The following is a 23,910-nucleotide window of genomic DNA, read 5'->3' on the forward strand; positions in this document are numbered from 1 at the left end:
GGATTTTCTTCCTATGTAGGACTGTCCGTTTCCATCAAGGGTATCTGCTGCCTCTGAAAATATTTTTTTCTAGCTATAACAACTCTATTTTTTACTACATAATTAAATTTTAATGTAAAATTCATAGCACCCTGATTGTTGAATGTTATATCATCAATAATTTTGTGTATTCTGTGAATTCTATATATTTCGTTTTGTGATCAGCATTCAAGATAGCTCTATTTCTATCTGCAAATAGTTTCAAATGAGTTAAAAATAACATCTGAAGAGAAATACTAATGTAATCATTTAACCTATTTAGCAAGGGAGATTTTATGGTCTTTTGACCTACATCCAAGTCAGTTTCATAGATCTGTAGCTAGAACATCCTGTTACTGGTTACACTTGACATGTAATGGGTGGTAATTTGACACTTTGATTGTGAAGCAAAGAGCTAAGAGACATATGTCTGTATGAAATTTATAAAGTTACCGCCAAAGAGTTAATGGCTGTGGGTCAGTTTAAATGTCTCCAACTCTATAAATTCAGCACTAATTTTCTCAATTCATAGAAATCACAAACAAAATAAAAGTGAAGTATCTCTTTCCCCCAAGGATGAACAGAAAAGAGACTTGCCAAAAAATAAAATTTAACAAATGATGTGTTAGATTGGCTTTGCTTCTAGTATGTACATGGAAGCACTGACCTTAGGTTGAATTTAACAACTAAGAATAAATAAAGAGGAAAATAACTTTAATCTCTTGTATTTTTGTTTCTACCTCAAAAAATTCAGTTGACATGTAATTGGTAATCAATCCAGGTGAAAATGTAGGATACTCAAGTTATTATGGCCTAAGAAATCAAAATAAATGTCAGTCTGCCTGATTCAGTGGAATACATCTGCTCTTAAAGGAGCCTCTGACATCAAGATTTACAAAGAAATCTCAAAAATCCAAGTATTTGGGAGTCCTTTGCCCAACTGACATGATCAAATAGTTCTTGGTGAAAGATTTCCTTGACAGAAATAGGAGGGATATACAGATTTTCTACAGTCATCTGTTCAATACAGATGAAATGGCTATTCATTATGAAGTGAACACCAAAATAAAGAGCAGGTACACCAAAATAAGCAGCACCGAGAAAGAAGGAAAAACAACAGCCACAGGAAGTCTGATAGGAGTATAATCTGGGGTGGGGGGGACTTCCTAGAAAGCTAATAACAATAATAATAGTCATGAATCCAGCACCCCTCCTGTTATGGTGAACTTTAACATCTGAGCACTGTCAGGGAAAGAAATTCTTATAACTCAGCTAAATCAGTCACCTTTACCTGTAAGTGACAGGCCTGCCTCCTGGAGCAGAAAACAGAAAAGTGGAAAACGACTCTGACAGGACAAATGTAAAATAGCTCATACACACCTATCTCATATCACAGACAAAATTCATTCCAGGTGTTTTATCAATCCAAATGCAAAAGGTACACAGACAACAACTTATTAGGATATCTCCCACTCCTCATGCATAGGAAGATTCCTTAACAACCAATAATGAAAAAAAACAGATTGAAAAATTGGATTCCTTAACAACTAATTTTGAAAAAAACAGATTGGAAAAACTTAAGAACTCTACTCCAAAAAGAGTCACTATTAAGAAAGTGAAAAATCAAATATGAGAGTGTGAGAAGATACTTGGTTTGGCTCAAAATCTTGGGAGTTTTCCAAGTGAAATCTGAAATTTTTCACCATAGCTAGAGGGCAATGAGAGACTGAAGAAGCAGGCCACTCCAAATTACAGGTACCAGATTAATAAGCCAGGAAACTTACTTAGGAGGTTTGTCCTGGGCAGCCCCACAACCAGTAAATGCCCACACCATCCACCCGAATCTTAAAGCTTATATAGAGGCCTTAATTGGCTTCAGTCATGTAGTATGTGGTCCAGGTGGTTTCAACAAGGCATTGCTGTCTCCACGCTGCATCCTTGAAAACCGCTCCAGCCTGAAACGGAGTGGAGAACACGTGGAACCAACATTCCAAGGATGGGGGATGGGTGAGAAACCTCTGATTGCAGGTACAGCTCTTGGGTCAACCAGTGGTCATGTCCTCTTGATGATCTCCCACATCAATTTGTAACACATAATTGACAAAGGTACATACGCAGAAATATATAAACATTACTCTAAAAATAAATCTTAAAAAGCATAACCCAAAAGATGTGTGAGAAATTTAAACAGACATTTTACAAATAAAAAAAAAAGACCTCTAAATAGCCAAAATAAATAAAAGCAATCAACTTTATTAGTACTCAGGAGAAATACAAATTAAAACAATTGGGATACTGCTATGCACTCATCAGAAAAGTTAAAGCTAAGTATTAGTGAGGTTGTAGCACAGTGGAAATTCTTACTGCTGGGTAGAAAGTTAAATCGAGATAATTCTGGAAAGGTCTTTGGCAGTACCTACCAAATTTGAATATATACAGACACCTTATAACCCAGCAATTTCACTTTTAGGTTTTATCAACCCGACAGAAAAAGGTCTGTATAGTCACCAAAAGAAAAGAAGGTTTACAGTTGCATCTAGCATCATATTTGGCATAGCTGCAAACTAGAAATCCAAATGTCCTCCAAGAGCCAAACTAATATATAAACTGTTGTATATTCATGCAATGGAATGTTATATAGCAAGGAGAATACATCAGCAATTGTCACACAGGTAAAAACCAAAAACGAAAGAATACTTAATATGTGATTCTACAAACAAAAGTAGCTTAGCTCTTTTGTTAGAAGTCAAGATAGTAACTAGTTTCATAAGAGGGAAGTCAGGCTTCTGGATTCCTGGTGATGTTTTGTTTTTTACCCAGGTAGTGGTTACACAAGTGTATCCATTTTGTGATAATTCATGATTTGTGTGCATTAAGAAATCCTACATCAAATAAAAGGTTTAAAAATGGTGTGTGAACAGGAATTTAGGGAGGCCTCTTTGAAGAAGCCAGCCCCCCAAAATCAGGAAAAGCACATTCCTAGGACAAATAAGCACCTAGGTCAAACAACCCCAAGGAATGGAAAGAAAGCTGCTGCAGCAGAGCCCAGGTTCAGGGGAGAGTGTGTTTGAGAGCAGGCAGCTCCTCCACCGCCAAGATAAATTGAGATTTTATAATTAAGGGCCATTTATTCTGTCTTCAAACATAAGGATTATTTTACCTCACAGTTGAGAAATTTAAGATACCAGAAGAAATTCAAATTAAAGACACTGAAGTTGAGAATGAAGTTAGGAAAGCCTAATGAATAGTTTTATGTCCACTAAACAAAATAACAAAATTGATCAAGAACAAAAGAAATTTACAAGCTTTTCCCCTCAAAAGCCTTTGCAAGAGAACTATATCTCATCAACACCCTGTTACTGCCTTTTGGCTTTAAATTATGATCCCAACAAATAGTCAAATTGGGAAGGAAATGACCTTGACTAATTGAGTGACCTAAGGCAAGTTCATAACTTCTCTGAGCTCTCAGTGTCCTCGATTATAAAATGAAGGGGTTAAGACATATCTTCTAAGGTTTCCCAGCTCCAAAATTCCATTATTCAAAGTCACTTAAATTATTGCTGCTTTAGTTTTTGCCACAAGAATAATATAACAACAGCTGTTACTCCATACCTGAAACATTTCCTATATTTTTCATATATTGATTGGTAGTGATATTGCTACCAATAGCCCTCCCTTTAACTTACTGAATATTAGCTTTTCCAGTATTGGAAGCAAGACCCTTCAAAATAGCACTAAATGGAATGGCAAAGTGATAATTCTTAAGATGAAACAGTGATATGATTACAGCCCCAAGGTGGTAGGTCATTATATATAGTAACTATTCATCAATAATGTCTCTTTCAGACTTCCTAAAAATTTCAATTAATTAATATTCTCATAATTTCTCTTTTCTGGCCTTCTCTTCCATGTTTATAATCTTTTCTTCCTCATTCAACATCGGTAATAGACTATAATAATGATGGGGCCCCTGGGTGGCTCACTTGGTTGGGCAACAGCCTTTGGCTCAGGTCATGATCCTGGAGTCCCAGGATGGAGTCCCACATTGGGCTCCCTGCTCAGCAGGGAGTCTGCTTCTCACCCTGACCCTCCACTTCTCGTGCTTTCTCCCTCTCTCTCAAATAAAGAAAATCTTAAAAACAAAAAAAATGAGGGGCACCTGGGTCGTGCAGTCAGTTAAGCATCCCACTGTTGGTTTCAGCTCAGGTCCTGATCACAGGGCCCTAGGATCTAGTCCTGCATCTGGCTCCACGCTCAGCAAAGAAGTCTGCTAAAGTTTTTCTCTCCCTCCCTCTCTGCCCCTCACACTTGCACTCTCTCTCTTAAATAAATAGAGCTTTAAATATATATAGATATACATATATATGTATATATATATGCACAAAACTATATTATATATAATATGTATTATCTATATTATATATATATAAAAAATACTGATGCAAACTCTAATAATAGAAGAAAAATGCATTTAAAAACTTAGACAAAATTTTTTACAAGACCCAATTAAGACACCAATAGGTAAAAAAAAGCAAACAGGAAGTTCACAAGTATAGAAAAGTATTCTAGAGCCCCAGTAAATAAACACATGCTTGAAGAGAAGCTATCATTTTTTACTTATGAAGTTCGTAAATAGTTTGAAAATGAGAATACTTCATGCTGGTAGCTATTTGGTGAAACTGACACTATCATACACAGCTTAGGGTGTTCTAAACCCATACAAATCTTAGGAATAACAATTTGAAACTGTGTTTCAGGGATCTTTAAAAGCTTCATAACCTTTGATTAATAATATTACTTCCAGAAATCTGTAAGAAGGAAAAAATTCCAAATTCTAAAGGGTTTCACACCCAAAGATGTTCATCACAGGTTTTTAATATACTGAAAATAAAAGCCTAATTCTGAGAATAATTAAGTAAAGTATGATATATGTAAACCATGAAATACAAAAAAAATTTATGAAAAACACAGTATCTGATTTGTCATACAATCTAAACTGTTTTTAAAAAGAGGAAAGTTGAAAAAACACTGGGAAAAATATGAAATTATAAAAAATGTAAACATTGAATATTAATTGAACCAAAATTAAGGATATGGTTTTATGGGGAGACTTAGTAGAAGGAAAGAGTATATTTTGGGGGGAAAAAATGAACTCAAAAAAGCTGAAAAGACTACTATATGGAAAGTGAGCTTGGAGGGAGAATTAAGGTGATACTCTTTCTGTGCAAATTATATAAACAAATTATCTTCATAAAGTATAAAATTAAATAAAAAAAGCCAGGGACGCCTGGGTGGCTCAGTTGGTTAAGCAGCTGCCTTCGGCTCAGGTCATGATCCCAGCCTCCTGGGATCGAGTCCCACATCGGGCTCCTTGCTCGGCAGGGAGCCTACTTCTCCCTCTGCCTCTGCTTGCCATTCTGTCTGCCTGTGCTTGCTCTCTCCCCCCATCTCTCTCTGATAAATAAATAAAATCTTAAAAAAAAAAAAAAAAGCCAAAGACTGAAAATAAATATACCAAAGTATTAACAGAAACATCTTTAGGAAGTTAGTCTTAAATGTTTTCTATTCAATTCTCAAGTTTTCTGTAATAACCAAGTCTTAAAGTGAAGGGATAGAATGACAGAAAGGCCCACCTTTCATTTGTGCATTTTACATTTTACAGTGTTTTCACTTTTTTGCCTCCCTTATTCCTCATGAGAACCGCAGGAAGCAGATATTAAAATCCTGAATTTTATAAGGAGGAAAATAAAAAGCAATGAAACTCATACAAGCTCATTTATATACTTACTGGCATCTTTTTTTCCCCTACACTATAAGAGGTATTAATAATTTGAAAAAGAAGATGTAGGCAGACAAGAAGAAAATGAGGGTTAGCATTAAGGATAAAATGCAGAATGTGCCTGCACTGTGAGAGTGTGAAGAAAAGCTCAGTATGATTGAGAATGTCAAGGCCACTTATTCCAAATCTACAATGTTACCCATTTATGTACACAATTTAATGTAAATTATGTACACAATTAATTGTGAATGTGGTAAGTGTTTCCATGTGAGACTTACAGCATATATATTCAAACAGGAAAACTAGATTCCTTGACAGATGTATTCAGAGGAGCTAAGATGGAAGTTAGTTCTTTCTCTTGGTAATTTGAACAATGGAGACAGTTTACAGAGATCATGTTTATGAGTAACTCGTCTGAAAACAAAATAGACCTATTTTTAATATAAACTCAAAATTACAGCTATATACATTTGAGACTGTGGGTTTATTATTTGATTCTCAGGATGACAAATTAGTCAAACCACATATGAAACGAAATGAAATGACACACAAAAATATTTTATAAGCTTGTTCATCATTTCTACCTAGAGAAATCTAGTCTTCTTTTAAAGCTGAGATGGAATGTTATCTCCTAGGTGTCACTTTCTCTACATTTTGGAGACAGAATGCATTACTTCCTCCTCCATACTTTTACACTGCTAGAATAATATTTATCACACTGCATCCACAAATAATTATTTATAGGTCTCTCTACCCTTCTAGATAATGTTTCAAGAAGGCAAAGGCTGTAGATGGTTCATGTTGTATCCTCAGTGCCAAATAAAATGGCAGACTGTAAGACAGGTCCTGGAAAAAGTTTGTTTGAATTAATATTGAGCTATCTAAAGAAGATAATTCACAAGTCCAGTGAAAAGGAAATCTAATAGAAAGGCAGAGTCCAATAAATCAGAGTCCATTAAATTTATTGTATACCATCACTTTCTTTTTTTAAGGCCCCATCATCACAGGCATGGTTTAATACATAACTCAAATGCTACTTCGACCATTAAGATTCTCCTGATTTTTCCAGGCTATAATATTTGTTTCATTCACTGTACTTCCAAGCATTTTACCTCTACCATAGCCTTCTCTTACTTGCCTTTTTATTAATTATTAAAAAAAAATTCTGGAGGGAAAATATCCCATCTTATATATCTGTTAATGTACAATATCTACCTACCACTGGCCTGGCACATGATATACACTCAGTCCTGGTTTGTTGATTAACAATTTATTAGACTTGAAAATAATTCCAAGTATCATAAACTATAACATTTCCCTTATAACCAAGATGAAGGCAAGAGTGGTCTTAGGAGCCTTCTGTCTTCCTGATGAGTCCTTCTATTCTGTCCCACTCCTCGTTGGTAACCTAACACAAACAGAAAAAGGCAATTTTATGTGGTTCTTGCATATTTTTAAAGCTTGGTATCTTAGCTGCTAATATATTATATTCACAAAATGGCATTACCTTCCTCAGACTGTTGAATTCCCCTGAAATAAATACTTCCTCTCCACCATCAAATCTAATGACCTGAAAAAAAATAACAAAAACTCTGAAACTAACTCCTTTTGAAAGTTTCTGAGTTAGCCATTTTCCCATCTTAACTGGATGTAACATCTCCTTGGCACTTTCAATCAAAACCCAAAGTCTGAAGACAAAAGTCATGATTAAACCCAACCTGATTTACTAATTTTAGAACCTCTTTCCCCCATCTCAACAATTTCAAATTCTACCCACCTTAAAGGCATATCTACCAGAGTAATTAGCATTTAATAAAATTAATTTATCAATGAACAAACTCCATAGGCTAAACACCTACATTAATATTTTAATATTATCTACAGCTAAATAAATATTTTCTTTTTTAACTTAATTTTATTTTTTCAGTGTTCCAAGATTCACTGTTTTTAAGTCACATTTATATTCAATATTGTCATGAATGGTTCCACAATATGCCTTCCCACCCCAAATACACCACCCCAAAAAGTCAAGAGAAAACAATACTTACTGCCCCATTAATCCAAGAAGCATAATCACTGCAAAGGTAAGCAGCAAGATTTGCAAGTTCTTCCACAGTTCCTAGCCGACCACAAGGAATTCTAGCAATCATATCCTTCTCAAATGTTCCCATTGGGTCAAGACGACTAAAGGCACCCTTAGAAATTGAGAAAATAGTTTTGCTGCATTAAAAAGAATTTAAGAACTAGTTTGGACAAAATGGAATATTACGATGGGAGACTGTTTATACCTCAGGCCTTGTAAACAACAAAGAATTTTGTCAAATTCTTCCAAAGTCTCTTCAGCTCAAAACAGGTCATTTTATCTAATACTGACCTATAAATATCACCAGAAAATATAACCTTTTTACCCCCATCTATAAAATGAGGAGAAAAACTGTTGTAAGCATCAAATGAGAAAATGTATATGAAAGTACTCTGAAATCTGTACAAGCTTAGTGTGGGGGATGCCATGGTACTGTGTTTGATTGAATAATCACAGAAGAGTGACTCAAGTGGGAAACCTTTAAAAGGAAATTCCTTTTCTTCATTCTTCTCAAAATAACTGGAAAGGAAGAAAACAAGTATGTAGGAATATTAAACTGAAGTAGCTCCTAGAGGGGGAAAAAAACCCTGTAACTAAATTTGCCAACCAATGTCTGACTTCTACTAATGATGCAAAAGTGCAGACCAAGATAAAGTATGCATGGGCAGTGATTTTTTTAAAAAGAAGATTGAATTTCTCTGTATCAGTGCCTAGAAGTCTAGGTGACAGTTTTCTTCAATAAAACCGGTGAGAGACAGAGCAAAGTTGCTCTCAGGAGGCTCCTTGTGAGCCCTCCAGCCCTTTTGCCATCCCTGGGCAGGTATAACCCAGCAGAGGCAAAGGGCAGCAACAGGTCCCAATTCTGGCTCTGTAGGGATTGCTGTGGAGTTTCTATACTCTGTTTTCTTTTCATCTCTTTAAAGCTACATACTTGTTCCTTGTGTACAACTGATAATTCTACTGCTACACTGTAAACTCCTTGATGGCAAATCCTCTGTCACAAATGTTTGGTATCTTGCTCAGTACCTTTGCACATAGTAGTCACTCAAATATATTTTAAATAAATAAATAAAATGCAGGTGACCTTTCCTAGGGGTTGAGGTCCTAAAAAGAAGCTTCTGTGACTCCAGGTTTCTCTTCAAAGAATGTTCAGCACAGGGCTGCCCTGAATTATGTGTTTTAATGTATGCTTTTGAGTTATTTTTCCATTAATTGTATTAGATTCTTTATTACTAGAGTGTCAAACATGATAATCAAGTTTCATTCACTCAACTAGTTCTTCTTTCTATTTTCTGCCCTTTGAATAACTAAATAAACTATGCAGCCATGTTCGTATTGACATTTAGTACCCAGAACTACCTATAATCCAAAATGTTCCTTAATACTGTTTTCTAATGTATTTATACAACCAGAACAAGCTATCATACTTCACGTAGGCCTTTGGAGCTACAGGTTAGTTGGGATTGTAAATTCTTGCTTTACACAGAAACAAAGAGTGAGAGTGAAGTTATCTGGGGCAATGTGAGAGAACACAGAACCTGTGGGCCTTCTGGCCGTAACTGCATTAGTAGTCATTGTGAGTCGCAATGAGTATCTGTAAGCATTTTTTATTACAGGAGAAATGCCTGTCATCAGAAAGATTTGTAATCAGAGAGACATGGGATTATATAACATACATAATGGAGTGTTTACAAATGAAAGGCACAGACATGAGTCAAAGAAAATGCTACCTATAGAAAGACCAAGCCTCTATGATAACTTCCCAGAACATTTCTTAAAATAAAAATATACTTACACTTCCATGAACTAAAAAAGAGATGTCAATCAAAGTTAAGAGTCCATAAAATATGGTGAGGATTAAGAAATATAGGTTAATATCAGATTACTGAAGCAAATCAGACGAAATACCAAAATGGATGGCATAAAAGATCCCAGATTAAGATGTTGAAACAGTTCTTATCAAGAAGTTACACAGCTGTTGTATTCCTGCCCACCTCCTTATTTATATTGGATAATGGCAAACCCCTCTTCCCTACCACCATGGCTCCAAAGTCAGGCATCTCTAACAAGTCCTGCATACAACAATCAGAATATTCCTATCAATGTTTCATTCCTTAATCATACAGGAGATAATAGGCAAACTAAAACTTACTTTTGTTTTTATAGGCCCTGGTTGAATCACATTAAATCGCAGTCCATATTTACCCCATTCAGCTGCAAGAGACCTAAAATTTTAAAATATTTTAATATTCTAAAATATTATACTATATGTTAAAAATAATAATCCAGACTCACTGCATGTTTACTATATGCCAGAGACCACAACCCCAACAAGTAGGTACTATTATCATTCCTCGTGTTACAGACAAGGAAACTGAGGCATAGAGAGATTAAATCACTTGCTCTGAGTCATATGGCTAGTGAAAACCTCAAGCGGTCTACCTCCAGGTTTGTGCCTTTAATCACTCCACTATAATATCTACCATTTGCATTTTAGTGTTCTTAATCACAATGCTGTACTACCTACTCCTTATATTTAGAACTAAGTCCAATATCAAAATACATTATTAGAGCAAGTATCATAATTCAGCATAAAGAGGTGAGAGAATCATGACCCTCCGCCACACTTTCTGGAGTTCAGTGCAACATGTACTACTTATATATAGTACATTGAATTATAATGTTTGCAACATCATGAGTACTTTTAAGGAAGAGATGGATTACATAGTTATAAAATATTAATCACATCCATGTTTAATGAGGCTTTAATACAAGTGCTGCACTACACTCAAAGGGAAATAGGAATCTAACAAAATCTTACTAAATGTCATGAAGCAAAACATAATAATAGCAAACATGGAAACTTGAAGCAATCTGTTTTAAAAGCCTACTTGATAGGTCTAACTTTCACTTTCTAAACTCGTTCTACGACTTTACAGTTATATGTACATCTCTGTGTATATATACTGAGTCTAGCTTTAAAAAATGACTTAAGGTAATGACTTTTAAAAAATACAATGCAAATGAGGAAGATAAAATCGTTGAAAGGAAAGAGAGACAGAAAAAAGAAGGAACCAAGGAAGGAGAAAGGAATCGAAAAATGGGTAAGGAAAGATTAAAAAAAAAACAAAAAGGAGCTAATACCTAAATGTTTTGTGGCATTCTATACAATCACAATAGGTTGGTCACAAATTTGCATCCACTCTTTCCAAGAAGCCCTAATCAATTATACACTTTGCAGAGCCCATAATGGAAAGGCAAGTTAATTTCTCAGGAAACGCATAATTGTGCTTGATTAAAAAAAAAAAAATCAGAAAAGCATTTCTTTCAAGAAGACTTCTAAAATGAAAAATGTGTAATACAGCAACACAGTACGGTGTCCTTGCAATAGATACAAAGAGATAAGTCTTATGAAACTGTAAGATATCAGTTAATACATTCTGACAAGATCACTTCAAAGGCCAATTCAGCAAAACTCATTCGACAGGATAGGGGGCAAGTGCTCCAACTACAATCTGCTAATCTATCTTAGTCCACCGGGTGAATTTTAGAGAATGGGTGGACTGCACCTCTTTCAGGCAAATCATACATCAAAACTGCTTCTGAGTCACGCTTTTGACAGAATTCATGACCATACCTCCCCTTGGCATGTGCTTGTAGTGCACCTGCTCCAAACTGCTAGGGAAGTAGCAACTTCGTGTCTTAACAGAATTACGAGCTGGTGGGATTAACACAGTAGTACTCACTTGCTCATGGCTTCCACTCCTGCTTTGGCAGAAGCACTTGGTACTACAAAACCTGACCCACTTTCAGCATAGATGGTTGTAATAGAAAGAAATACTGCTCCTGAAATTTGAAAAGGATATAGTAATTAACAATACAGCTAAGTCATTTCACATCAAGAAAACATGATTTAAAAGACTGGGATCTGATTCAAGAGGACATAACAAAAATGTAGCATCTTTTAAACTTCAGTAGCCCTAAATTAATGACAAAGTAATCTAATGGAATTGCTACAACTTGCTAGTACTCTTGCTGTCATGCAAGATGACCCAGTCTGTGCTTACTGGAAATTCTATGGCAGGTGAGTCACGATGGTGACCCAAAACTCAGAGGCATGGCCGTATAACCCCCTGCATAATCAGCTGGATGGGCTTTCCATTAACTAAGCACCCACTTAAATAAGAATAAATCAGGGACACTTGTGTGGCTCAGTTGGTTAAGCATCTGCCTTCAGCCCAGGTCATGATCCCAGGGTCCTGGGGTTGAGCCCCTTGTCAGTCTCCCTGTTCACCAGAAAGCGAACTTCTCCCTCTCCCTCTGTTGCTCCCCTCACTTGTGTTCACTCACTCTAACAAATAAATAAATAAAAATCTTTTTAAAAAATAAGAGCAAATAGAATCAAAACTATATTAGCAAGGACTTGACTTCCAGTCATGAGGGACTTGCCCTCTCCCTGTAAATAGCAAGAAAACTGTATAAGATACATAATTACATGATACAACTATTTTCAGATACTGTATAGCAAGCAGGGAAATACAAGGACTCCTGAGAGAAGACAAATGAAATGAGCCCTAAGGTCACCCCAGATTTTTGCCTAAAGGTACTGTATGTGTGTGTATATATACACACACATACACAATATACTATACAATATACTATGGTGTATACTACAAATATACACATTATACACACACACACACACACACTCACACACACGAACTGTACACTAAACAGGAAAAGAAATACAAGTAAAACATAGCATTCTCACTGAGTTGAGGAAACAGATTTCAGAGTTTGGGGAGACTGAGGAAGTTGGAATTTGTAAGGAGAGTTCTCCCAAGGAGGGAAGGATACAGAGACAGAGTTCCATAAATCTGCATAGTATCTCCTCGAGTCTTTGGCCAAAATCAAGCTATACATGTTTAGGGGGAGATTTCATTAGACCAGGCAAAGAACCGTCAGACAGCTGTACGCTAAGCAGTTCCTAGAGCTCACATGGACGGGGAGATAAGTGAGTTCTAGGCAACTTCACTGAACATCTAGGATTTTCAGTGGAGAATTCAGAAAGGCCATGCCTTATTAGGAGAGCTAAATTAGCTCAAAAATAAAGGCTACTCTAGATGTACCCAAATAAAGCTAAAAATGAACACCGAAATGCTCGAGCTGATCTAATGACTTTTGTTGGACACCCTATTTTCCTATTTTACAGATGTTTAATCCTCAACCCAGAGCAGGGAAGTGACTTGGTCAAGGTCAGCAGCTGTCCAACTAGTAAAAAGTAGACTCGATATTCAGGCCTAGATATCTTTATACTATTCTACCTCTGTTGGTTATGGGAACTAAAATTGTTTATTATTTTAGTTTTCATAACTTGGATAAAAACTAGATTTTAGAACATTTGAGTCTTTTGAAACTGGACATAATCTTACATTCTATCTAATCTTACATTTAAACGAAGATTTTATTTTTAGGTAATCTCTACACCCAGCGTGGTGCTTGAACTTAATGGGGACATCAAGAGTCACATGCTCCACCGATTCTGCCTCTAGACTGTGACTTTTAGTGTTTCCTTGTTATTATTTTTTCCCATTTTGAAGTAATGAAGCCACTTGTAGCTTGCAATCTGGGATGACAGAGTTCGTTTCTCTTACAAAGGCCCCATCACCAGGGGTGGTGTGATCCCCACATCCACAAGTCTCTCTGATTGGAAAGAAGGGCAGCAGAGACCCTTAGAGCATTGTTTTAACCAATCCCCTTCCTCCCTGTCATTGCATTGTAACTGGGACAGAAGAAATAATGGGGAGTGTGGAATTTTTGTAAGAGGCAGACAGAAAAGCATAGACAATTAGTGTGGGCATATAAGAGACACTTGTATATTCTTAGGCTCAAAGTTTGATAAAGTACCTTTCCATGTGGCAGCACTTAATGTCAATTTGCTAGGTTTCTCTGTGTGTTTTATACAAAAATGGAATTGATAAACCATTTTCTAACAACAACAACAAAAAAAAAATGACAAGCTATTGCTCCCTTTCTTCATTTACTTGACCTCAATAAATAACAGATTCATTTCTGCTTGTCTGCACTGGGAGGTTAGAAATCTGTCATTTCCAAACTTCTTCTATAAGAAGTTATTCTAGTTTAAAGAGTTGGCCTTGGGATACCTGGGTGGTTCAGTCAGTTAAGCGTCTGCCTGTGGCTCAGGTCATGATCCCAAGGTCGTGAGATCAAATCCTGCATCAGGCTCCTTGCTTAGTGGGGAGCCTTCTTCTCCCTCTGCCTGCTGCTCCCCCTGCTTGTGCTCTTTCTTTCTCCCTCTGACAAATAAATAAAATATTTAAAAAATAAAAACATTAAAAAATTAAAGAATTGGCCTTTCTGCAAAAAGAAAAATGTATCAATAACTAACTCTGGTAATCTGAGAATTTTTTATTTTCGAGTTTTTAGCACCACTGTTAATTTTTTTTTTTTTTTTTTAAGAATTACTCATTTATTTTAGAGAGTGTGCATGAGTGGGGCAGGGGCAGAAGCAGAGAGAGAAAAATGCTCAAGCAAACTCCACACTGAGCATGGAGCCCGACATGGGGCTTTGTCCCAGGATCATGTCCAGAGCCAAAATCAAGAGTCAGTTAACCAGTTGAGACACACAGGCACTCCGCCACTGTTCACTCTTTAGAGTCCAGCTGTATTGTTCTACTCTGCAGCATTAACCCAATTAGGATAGTACAGTAGAATTTTGCCTCCTCCTTACATTCAGGGGCAGCGCTATCTCATTCTAAGCAGTGGGCAACCCAGCTCTTCAAGGCTGAGAAAATAACACCTAAAGGGAGAAAGAGGAGGACAGTATCTTTCATCTTTAGTTTCTAAATTATATAAAATGATTTAATTCTTCCTCTCCCACACCTGAATAAAATTTGTTAAATCTGAATCAGAAGTTAGAGCACTTTCTACTGCAGCATTTGCTTTATGTAAGTAAGTATCACTTTTTAAAGTAGTTTTTATGGTTTTGCTTTAAGGGTGATGCAGTTAGCATCTGCTGTCAATGATCCTTAATTGTGTACATGGTTGTTCTATATCCCTCCTTTTCCACAGAGTGATTTTGGAAGAAAAGTATTTTCAGAACTCTGAAAGAGGAAGAGTTTGATATACAAAAGGAGTTGCCATAATGATCAACCATTCTTATTTCTCATACTCTCAGAATGGCACTCCTGCCCCCCCTTTACCCCTCATGTTGGCCAGGATATGCTGAGTTTTGTTACTACTTTGGAAAATGCAGAGGGGAAGAGAGACTAACTATTTTTGGAGGAGGAATAAAATGTCTCTGAAATTCTTCAAACGATTTTTATGATCTTTCAAACTTGTATCCTTGAAGTATGTATCCTTAAAGTATGTGTACTGCTTTATAAAACATATAGTTTCATCCTTTTGCAAATATTAAACTTGTAATGTTTTTTAGTGTAGCAGCTAAGTAAGAAATAGAAAATCATGATTTCTTGGCAGCTAAAGATTATTATTTTAAACTTTCATTTATTTCAATTTATTGAGAATCTATTGTGTCCCAAGCACTGTTGATTATTGTAAGTTTTGTGTCTTTTTTAATGTAGCTTTATACAGTGAGTTATTTTCAAAAGCAGTTTGGAAAACAAAAAATTTAAATATTTACTGTTACATTTACTGTTTCTGACAGCCATCATTCCATCTGAATATTTGAGTTTCTATTTAGTATCATTTTTATTTTGCCTGAAGAACGTTTTTCAATATTTCTTGTAGTACACATCTGCTGGCATTGAATTCTTGCAGCTTTTGTTTGTCAGAAAATACTTTTATTTTTGAGAATATTTTGCTGTGTACTGAACTCAGGGCTAATAGGTTTTTGGTTTTTTCCTCTTTCAGCACCTTCGAGTTATCATTTTATTGTTCTCTAGCAAACATTGTTTTCTGATGATGTCAGTGAATATTTTTATTAACTATTCTTTTTTTATATTGTTCTCTGTTTCCTCTGATTGCTATTAAGATTTTCTCTTTTGGATGCCTGGCTGGCTCAGCTGGTAGAATAGGTGATTCTTGATCTCAGGCTTGTAAGTTCAAGCCCTACTTTGAGTGTAGAGATTACTTAAAATAACATGTTGTTGAAAAAAGAAATTTTCTCTTTATCATTAGTTTTGAGTGACTGATTAGGATATGCCCTGGTATGGTTTTCTTTGTATTTATCCTGCTTAGGATTTGTTGAGCGCCCTGGATCTACATATTGTAGTTTTTGCCAAATAGGGAAAATTTTCAGTCTTTGTTTCTCCAACTGATATTTCTGCCCCTTCCATCTTTATATTATCTTCATAATACATCAAAGTAAGATATATATGGTTGCTACAAGAAATTTTAACAAATGAAGTTTAAATGTTCCATCAAACTAAGCAAGATAACTCCAGCAAACAGTAATTTTTAAAAGGATACTAATACTACCCTAATAAAGTCCAACTGATGACCAGGAATGTTTTTAAACATTCTTTAAATGTCCCCACTATTCTAAGAAAGGCATGGACACAATACACATAAAGATACTCATATGGTCCTACTCTACTTTAAAATCTAAACAGCACTTAACTTGCACTCATACTACTGAAAGATAGGAAAGCCATATTCTACTCCTGCTCTACGATTCCTTCCTTGTCAAGCAAGGAGCACTGCTTCCATACTACTTGATTTTGTCAAAATGACTGGTCATCTTCTATTCTAGTAGTGAAGCTGACAGACAAAACTGAAAGAAGTATTAAATATGCCCTCAACTTCTCTTGTTTTTGTGGGTCTCAAAAATATTTCATTTCATAAACAAAGCATCACCTTTGTGCTTAGTAATGAGTTAGGAATTCGTGGAGAGAGGACTGGAGACAGGGCTGAAAGGGTTTGCACATGGGATATGAGTTGTGTATCTTGCTCGGTGAAAGCATTTCCAATCTTGATGGATGCGACAAGAGTTACAACAGGGAGTAATAACAAATGTAGCATGTGTCTTTTGAAATACAAAGGTGTCCGTAATGGCCTTTGAAAGGGCTTCTTTCATTGAGTTGTGCAACTACAGCTGGGCATGAAGATTCTGTGCGGCTTAGAGAGAAACAGCCAAACAAGGGGTGGTTATGAAAGGGATGAGGCTGAGGGCACCGGATGATGGAGAGGGAAGGAAAAGGAACTGGCCAAGGACAGTAACAATGGATTAGAAATAAAAATATTTTAAAATTTATTTCTGTGTTTACAGTTCACACACTAGTCTAAGACAGGAAGATCATTAAAAACCTTGGGTTTTCTGATAACTTATTAAAACTTAGCATATGAAACGCATAAAATATTTTACTTAGTTCATGTATTTACTATTTCTCCTATCTATTGACCAAAAGGATGCTCTCTCTTCTTATTCTTTCTTCAGTTAGTGAATTGGTTCAATTTATTCTTCCTCTACACAAGGCTGCTGGTAAGATTACCTCAGGAATACTTCCAATGACATCCATCTAACCACAATTTCCTTTGGACACATTTCTTAAGTTACTTTCCTCTTTCCCCTCATTTTATGTGATTAATCTGCCTAAACAGTGACCTTTCACTCCCTCCCTTTCCCCCATAAAGGCTTCACATGGTTCAAGCTGTCCTGGACTGCTTCTGACTATTCCCACTGCTTAGACACCCACCAAATTCTTCATATTATTTAGGCTAGCATATGTTTATTCACATGCATGAAGAAGCACATGTGCATTGGCAAGGCAATTTATATTTTTCATGAAGCTTTTATAGCTATCAGTTTGTTTTATTACTAAACCTTTGAGAAGTAATTAATTATACAATCTGTTTTACAGATGGCAAAGCTGAGTAAAGGTAAAAATATCATGACTCCCTAAGTGTCCAAGTATCAGAGTAAACTCGATGACTATGTCTTAAACTGAACTACAGTTCTTCTTTTTTCTCACTAGACTTTAAAAATGTCAATTGTAGGGGCACCTGGGTGACTCACTTAGTTAAGCATCTGACTCTCAATGTTGGCTCGGGTCATTACCTCAGGGTCCTGAGACTGACTGAGCCCTATGTAGGGCTCCTTGCTGAGCATGATTCTCTTTCTCCCTCTCCTTCCACCTGCACTTTCCCCACCCCCCGCAGCTTGTGTGCTCTATCTCTTTAAAAAAAAAAAAAAAGTCAATTGTCAATTCTGACAATGATAGTTGATGCTTAGTAGGTATTTAACAAACCATAGTTTCTTAACTGTAGAACTGAGAATTTAAAACATCTACCTCATATATTAAAAAAAGACTAACTCTGAGCCACCTGTAACTATACAGGAATAAGGTAAGTCATATCTTACAGAGTAATTGCAAACATTAAGTGAGTTGATAAATCTTTAGCATTTAGAACAAAACCCAATACAGAATAAATAAGCATTCAATAAATGTTTGGTATTTAAAAAAAGGAAGGAAAGATAGAAGGAGGAAAGGAAAGGAGAAAGAGAAAGGAAGAAAATTAAAACATTTCCTTATAAATAATGTTTTGTTTTTTGCTTGTTCAGTATTCTAACACCTGTTCAGTCATCTATCTTTATTTAAGTGACTCTTAATCTCACAAAACAAACTGAGGGTTGCTGGGGGGAGGGGGTTTGGGAGAAGAGGGTGGGATTATGGACATTGGGGAGGGTATGTGCTTTGGTGAGTGCTGTGAAGTGTGTAAACCTGGTGATTCACAGACCTGTACCCCTGGGGATAAAAATATATGTTTATAAAAAATAAAAATTAAAAAAAATAATAATAATAATTATAGAAGTTGCAGTAATGACTACAGAATACTGATATGATCTCATGTGGGAGGAATTCTCGCTTCTTGGTATGAAGTAATCCACGTGTTACCTAAGCTAGTCCAAAATCAAGTATAATATCTGGGTAGTATATCCTATAATAAAATTTAATAAAAAATGTTTTATTGAGATAGAATACAAACATGTTTTTTAAAGACAACCATGAATAGATGACCAATATTTTCACTTGGATGTCAAGTCATTTAAGATTCTGATAAACAGCCGGGACGCCTGGGTGGCTCAGTTGGTTAAGCAGCTGCCTTCGGCTCAGGTCATGATCCCAGTGTCCTGGGATCGAGTCCCACATCGGGCTCCTTGCTCGGCAGGGAGCCTGCTTCTCCCTCTGTCTCTGCCTGCCATTCTGTCTGCCTGTGCTTGCTCTCGCTCCCTCTCTCTCTCTGACAAATAAATAAAAAAAATCTTAAAAAAAAAAAAAAAAGATTCTGATAAACAGCCAAATAGGACGTATATCATGCCATGTTGAACACTCTTCTAATATGTTTTCGACAGAGGCCTAAGAGACGGTTTGGGGTGTAGGTTAAACATGGTATCAATTTCAAAAGGTAGGGCTGTAGCCAGCACATCATATCATCTGTTCACAAAAAAACAGAGCTGAGAATGCCAGAGCAGGTAGGGAGGAGGAAGCAACATCTGCATATAAATTCACCTCAAATATGTGGCTCATCCCCAAACTGAACCAGCACGGTCACAGCTCTAAGAAACGCAATTAAGAGTACTATCTGGAAGCTGAAAAAGTGAGCCTTACGAAAATTTTAGCAAAACAAAATCTAGCAATATACAAATAGACAATATATCATAACTAAGCAAGATTTTTATTCATAATGCAATGTTGGTTTGAAATCAAAAATTAATCAATGGAATTTACCATACTACTGGGTTTTTAAAAATTGGCATCTCAATAAAGATAGAAGATTTGACCAATTTAATGCCTATTCATAATTTTTTCTTTAATTTTCAATAAACGAGATACAGAAGCAAATTTCCACAACTGATAAAGAGCATTTATGAAAACCTACAGGTAAACTCTTAATTAATGATGACTAAATGAGTGCTTTGCTTTTGCTATCAAGAGGAAACATTTGCTTTCACCACTCCTATTCAACATTGTCCTATTTAACACTGGAAGTCCCAGATGGTAACTTAAGGCAAGAAAAGGAAATACAGATTAGAAAAGGAAGACAGAAAAATTCTTTTTTCACAAACAATTATCGAATATAGAAAATCCTAAAGAGTCTACTGAAAAAGGTGTAAGAACTATTAAGTAATTTTAGCAAGCTCACAAAAAAAAAGGCTAATATACAAAAACAAACCCATTGTGTTTCTAAATACTAGAAGTAAAAAATTTAAAAAATGAGAATATCATTTAAAATAGCACCAAAAATATACAATTATTTGGCAGAAATTTAACAAAATTTATTTAAGACCTTGCACACTAAAAATAGCAAAACATTGCTGACAGAAGTTAAAGACCTAAACAAATGGAAAGACACTGCATGCTGAAGGACTGAAAGATAATATTGTCAAAATGTGACTTCTCCCCAATATAATCTATAGATTTACCACAACCCTCTTCAAAATTTCAGTAGACTCTCTTGTAAAAATTATTGAATTCTAAATTTATAATGAAAATGCTATAAACAGGGGTGCCTGGGTGGCTCAGTCATTAAGCATCTTCCTTCGGCTCAGGTCGTGACTCACAATACCTGATGTCAAGCTAACATAAAGCTAAAGTAAGCTATATAGGATAGATGTATGTATTACAAAGCTAGGTCATCAAATAATGACAGATGTATCAGTTAAACAGAATAGAGAGCTCAGAAATTGACCTACGTTTATATCACCAACTGATTTTCCATGAAAGGACCAAAGTATTTTACTGAGGAAAGGATGGGCAGTTGGAGGCAAAAAATCACCTACACTGTTATCTCAGACCAAATGCAAACATTAAATCCAAATGGATAACCTAAATGTAACAATGAAAACTATAAAAGTTCCAGAAGAAAACAACAGAGAAATTAATTATTACTTTGGGTTAAGGAAAGATCTCTTAGGATTCAAAAAGCATGAGTCCTAAAAGAATAATTTCATTAAGTTGAACAACATCAAAATTAAAAATGTTTCATCTTCAGAAGACATTGTTAAGAACATGAAAGACAAATCATAGACTGAGAAAAGGTATTTGCAAAACATGTATCTGATAAAAGATTTATATTCAGAATATGGAAAATAACTTTTTGATCCAATACCAAGAAGACAAACAACCTAACAAGAAAATGGACAAAAGATTAGAACAGACACTTCAAAGAATTTATACAACTGATGAATAATCACATAAAAAGATGCTCAACTTCATTAGTTACTAGGGAAACATAAGGGGATATTACAAATGAGGGACCACTACACAAACTAAGGAAGGCCAAAATGTAATAGAACCAATCCGGTGTGGGCTAGAATATGGCACAAATGCATCTTACAAATTGCTGTTGGGAATACAAACTCCTAGAGCCAATCTGGAAAACAGTTGGGTAGATTTGTCAAAATGCAGTTTCTTCTACTCACTAAAAGACAGTGATAAGGAAATGAAAAGACAAGCAGCAGATTGGGAGAAAATATTCTAAATACATGCTATATCTGACAAAATATACAGTCCAGACTAAACAAATAATTTCTAAAAATTAGTAATAAAAAAGACAAACAACCAGATAAAAATGAATTAAAAACTAAGATAGTGGGGATGCCTGAGTAACTCAGTTGGTTAAGCATGCAACTTTTTTTTTTTAAGATTTTATTTATTTATTTGACAGACAGAGATCACAAGTAGTGAGAGAGGCAGGCAGAGAGAGGAGGAAGCAGGCTCCCTGCTGAGCAGAGAGCCCAATGTGGGGCTCAATCCCAGAACTCTGGGATCATGACCTGAGCTGAAGGCAGAGGCTTTAACTCACTGAGCCACCCAGGCACCCCAAGCATCCAACTCTTGATTTTGCCTCAAGTCATGGTCTCAGGGTCATGAGATTGAGCCCCTTGTTGGCTCCACACTCAGCATGGAGTCTGCTTAAGATTCTCTCTCCTTCTGCCTTGCCCTGCCCCTTTCTCATGCTTTCTCTTTCTCAAAAAATAATAATATTAGTTGTTGTTGTTATTATTATATATTTATAAAAATATATACATATATATGTATATATAGTGAGGAGTAAGTAGAAGATAGCAAGAGGGAACCTTTGATGGCAGTGGAAATGTTCTATGTCTTGGTTGGGGCAATAGTTACCTAAATGTGTAACTTTAGCAAAACTTTGATCTGAATATATAAAATTTGTGGATCTCACTATATATAAATTTTATCTCAATTTTAGCAAACTAAAATTAATACGTTCAAGTTATGTTATGCATTGATTTACTCTTTTCTTTAAGAAGCTTATAATAATCTTGATTTCATACTGTTTGCATCCTGGTATATGAAAGTACTTTGTAAATTAAAAAGTACCATAGTGGTATAAAGTATTATTAGTGCTACCTCAAAAAAGTATTTTTATTAATTATTTTTATTAACATATAATGTATTATTTTCCCCAGGGGTACAGGTCTGTGAATCGTCAGGCTTACACACTTCAAAGCACCCACCATATCACATACCCTCCCCAATGCCCATAACCCATCCACCTTCACCATAACCTCCCTCTCCCCAGTGACCCTCAGTTTGTTTTGTGAGATTAAGAGTTTCTTATGGTTTATCTCCCTCCCAATCCCATCTTGTTTCATTCTTTCCTTCCCTACCCCTCAAAACCCCCACTCCATCTCTCAAATTCCTCCTATCAGGGAGATCGTATGATATTTGTCTGATAAAGTATTTCTTATATGTCCCGGGGCACCTGGACGCCTCATTCAGTTAGGCATCTGACTTTTGATTTCAGCTTGGACCATGATCCTGGGATTGAACCACAAGTCATGTTCCATGCTCCATAGGGAGTCTGCCTGACATTCTCTCCCTTCTTCTTCCTCTTCCCCTCCCCACCCATGCTCTCTCTCTTTCTCTAAAATAATAAATAAATAAATCTTTAAAAAAAAAAAAACTTACATGTCCTAAGATCATCTCTTGAGAGTTTTAAGAGGTATCTATTGTTTCTAGTGTTCTAGGGTTTGATGGAAAAATTTAGTATTTATCCTATCTTTGTGGCTAGATTTAAATAAAACCCCATATTAGTCTCTCTTTTGATCTCTTCTCAATGCAAGTTCTCTGATTCTTCAATAAAATTAGGTCTTCTTTTTCATACTATTCACTAATTTTTACATTGATACAAGACATCCTAGAGATGAACGGACCTCTGCATAATATTTTCAATATCCTTCCCAATAAGGATCAGCCACATATTTATTGACTTTTGTGATTATAAAAGCACATTGGGCTAATGTCTTTAAGAGTTTCCTAAATCTTTAATTTGTTCATAATTACTAATTTTTATCAATGCTACTTAAAACATAGTTTAATAATGTCCTTCTAATTCTTACCTTCTCTAGCTATGGCCACTGTTCTCTTCATCCTCAATCATCTGCTATCCCCTCTCTGAGTGTATGTCATCAACAACTCCTGCAAGCAAATGTCTATCTTTCGGTTGCGGGTACCCTTATCTTCTGTAGTCTGACTTCCCTCGATATCTTACCTTGACTGATTTCTTAAACTCCAGACCACCAAACATACTTCTGACCACAGATTACCACAGATTACCTGCCCCCTGAACTGACTTCTTTGACCTACTTCAGAGATCATTAGCACCTGAATTTCTTAACTCTTGCTCTAATACCAGAACAGACCCTGTGCACTATACTCTCCAGAGCCCAGTGGCATAAGTCCTTCAAACCCTGTCAGGTTATGGCATCAATAACTGACAGGAATCTTGGAAGAATAAAAACTGGCTTCCATTTTTTAAAAAGTCTTAGCTAATATATTTTTAATGAAGCCCATAGAATTTTAATCCAATGTGATGAATAAAAATAGATCATATTCTGTTAAAATGAAAGACAATAATGAGAAAAGGGAGAGTCAGACAGAAATCAAGAGTCAGCAGAAGGAATAGAAAGAGAATGAGGCAGAGGAACACAAAGAGGAGAAGGACCAAGCAAAATAGGGAATCAAGAGTGAAGAGCTGACAGAGAGAGACAGAGAAAGAAATAGAGAAATAAGTAACAGAT

The 23,910-nt window shown here is 35.8% G+C and overlaps 1 protein-coding gene across 3 annotated transcripts in view; it reads right to left on the minus strand.

The window, feature by feature from the left end:
* Positions 1 to 6,742: 6,742 nt before the first annotated feature.
* DECR1 (2,4-dienoyl-CoA reductase 1) overlaps positions 6,743 to 23,910 on the minus strand; it is a 39,757-nt gene continuing 22,589 nt past the window's right edge. For all 3 annotated transcript variants that reach the window (XM_082719700.1, XM_082719701.1, XM_082719702.1), the window contains exons 6-10: positions 11,627 to 11,726; positions 10,033 to 10,105; positions 7,846 to 7,992; positions 7,305 to 7,367; positions 6,743 to 7,205 (exon numbers count right to left, since the gene is read on the minus strand). In XM_082719700.1, coding sequence (XP_082575826.1) covers positions 7,146 to 7,205; positions 7,305 to 7,367; positions 7,846 to 7,992; positions 10,033 to 10,105; positions 11,627 to 11,726 — 443 coding nt within the window. In that variant the 3' untranslated portion in view covers positions 6,743 to 7,145. The remainder of the gene's footprint in view (positions 7,206 to 7,304; positions 7,368 to 7,845; positions 7,993 to 10,032; positions 10,106 to 11,626; positions 11,727 to 23,910) is intronic.

The sequence above is a fragment of the Mustela nivalis genome (genome assembly GCF_964662115.1).
Source record: "Mustela nivalis genome assembly, chromosome: 2".
NCBI lineage: Eukaryota > Metazoa > Chordata > Mammalia > Carnivora > Mustelidae > Mustela > Mustela nivalis.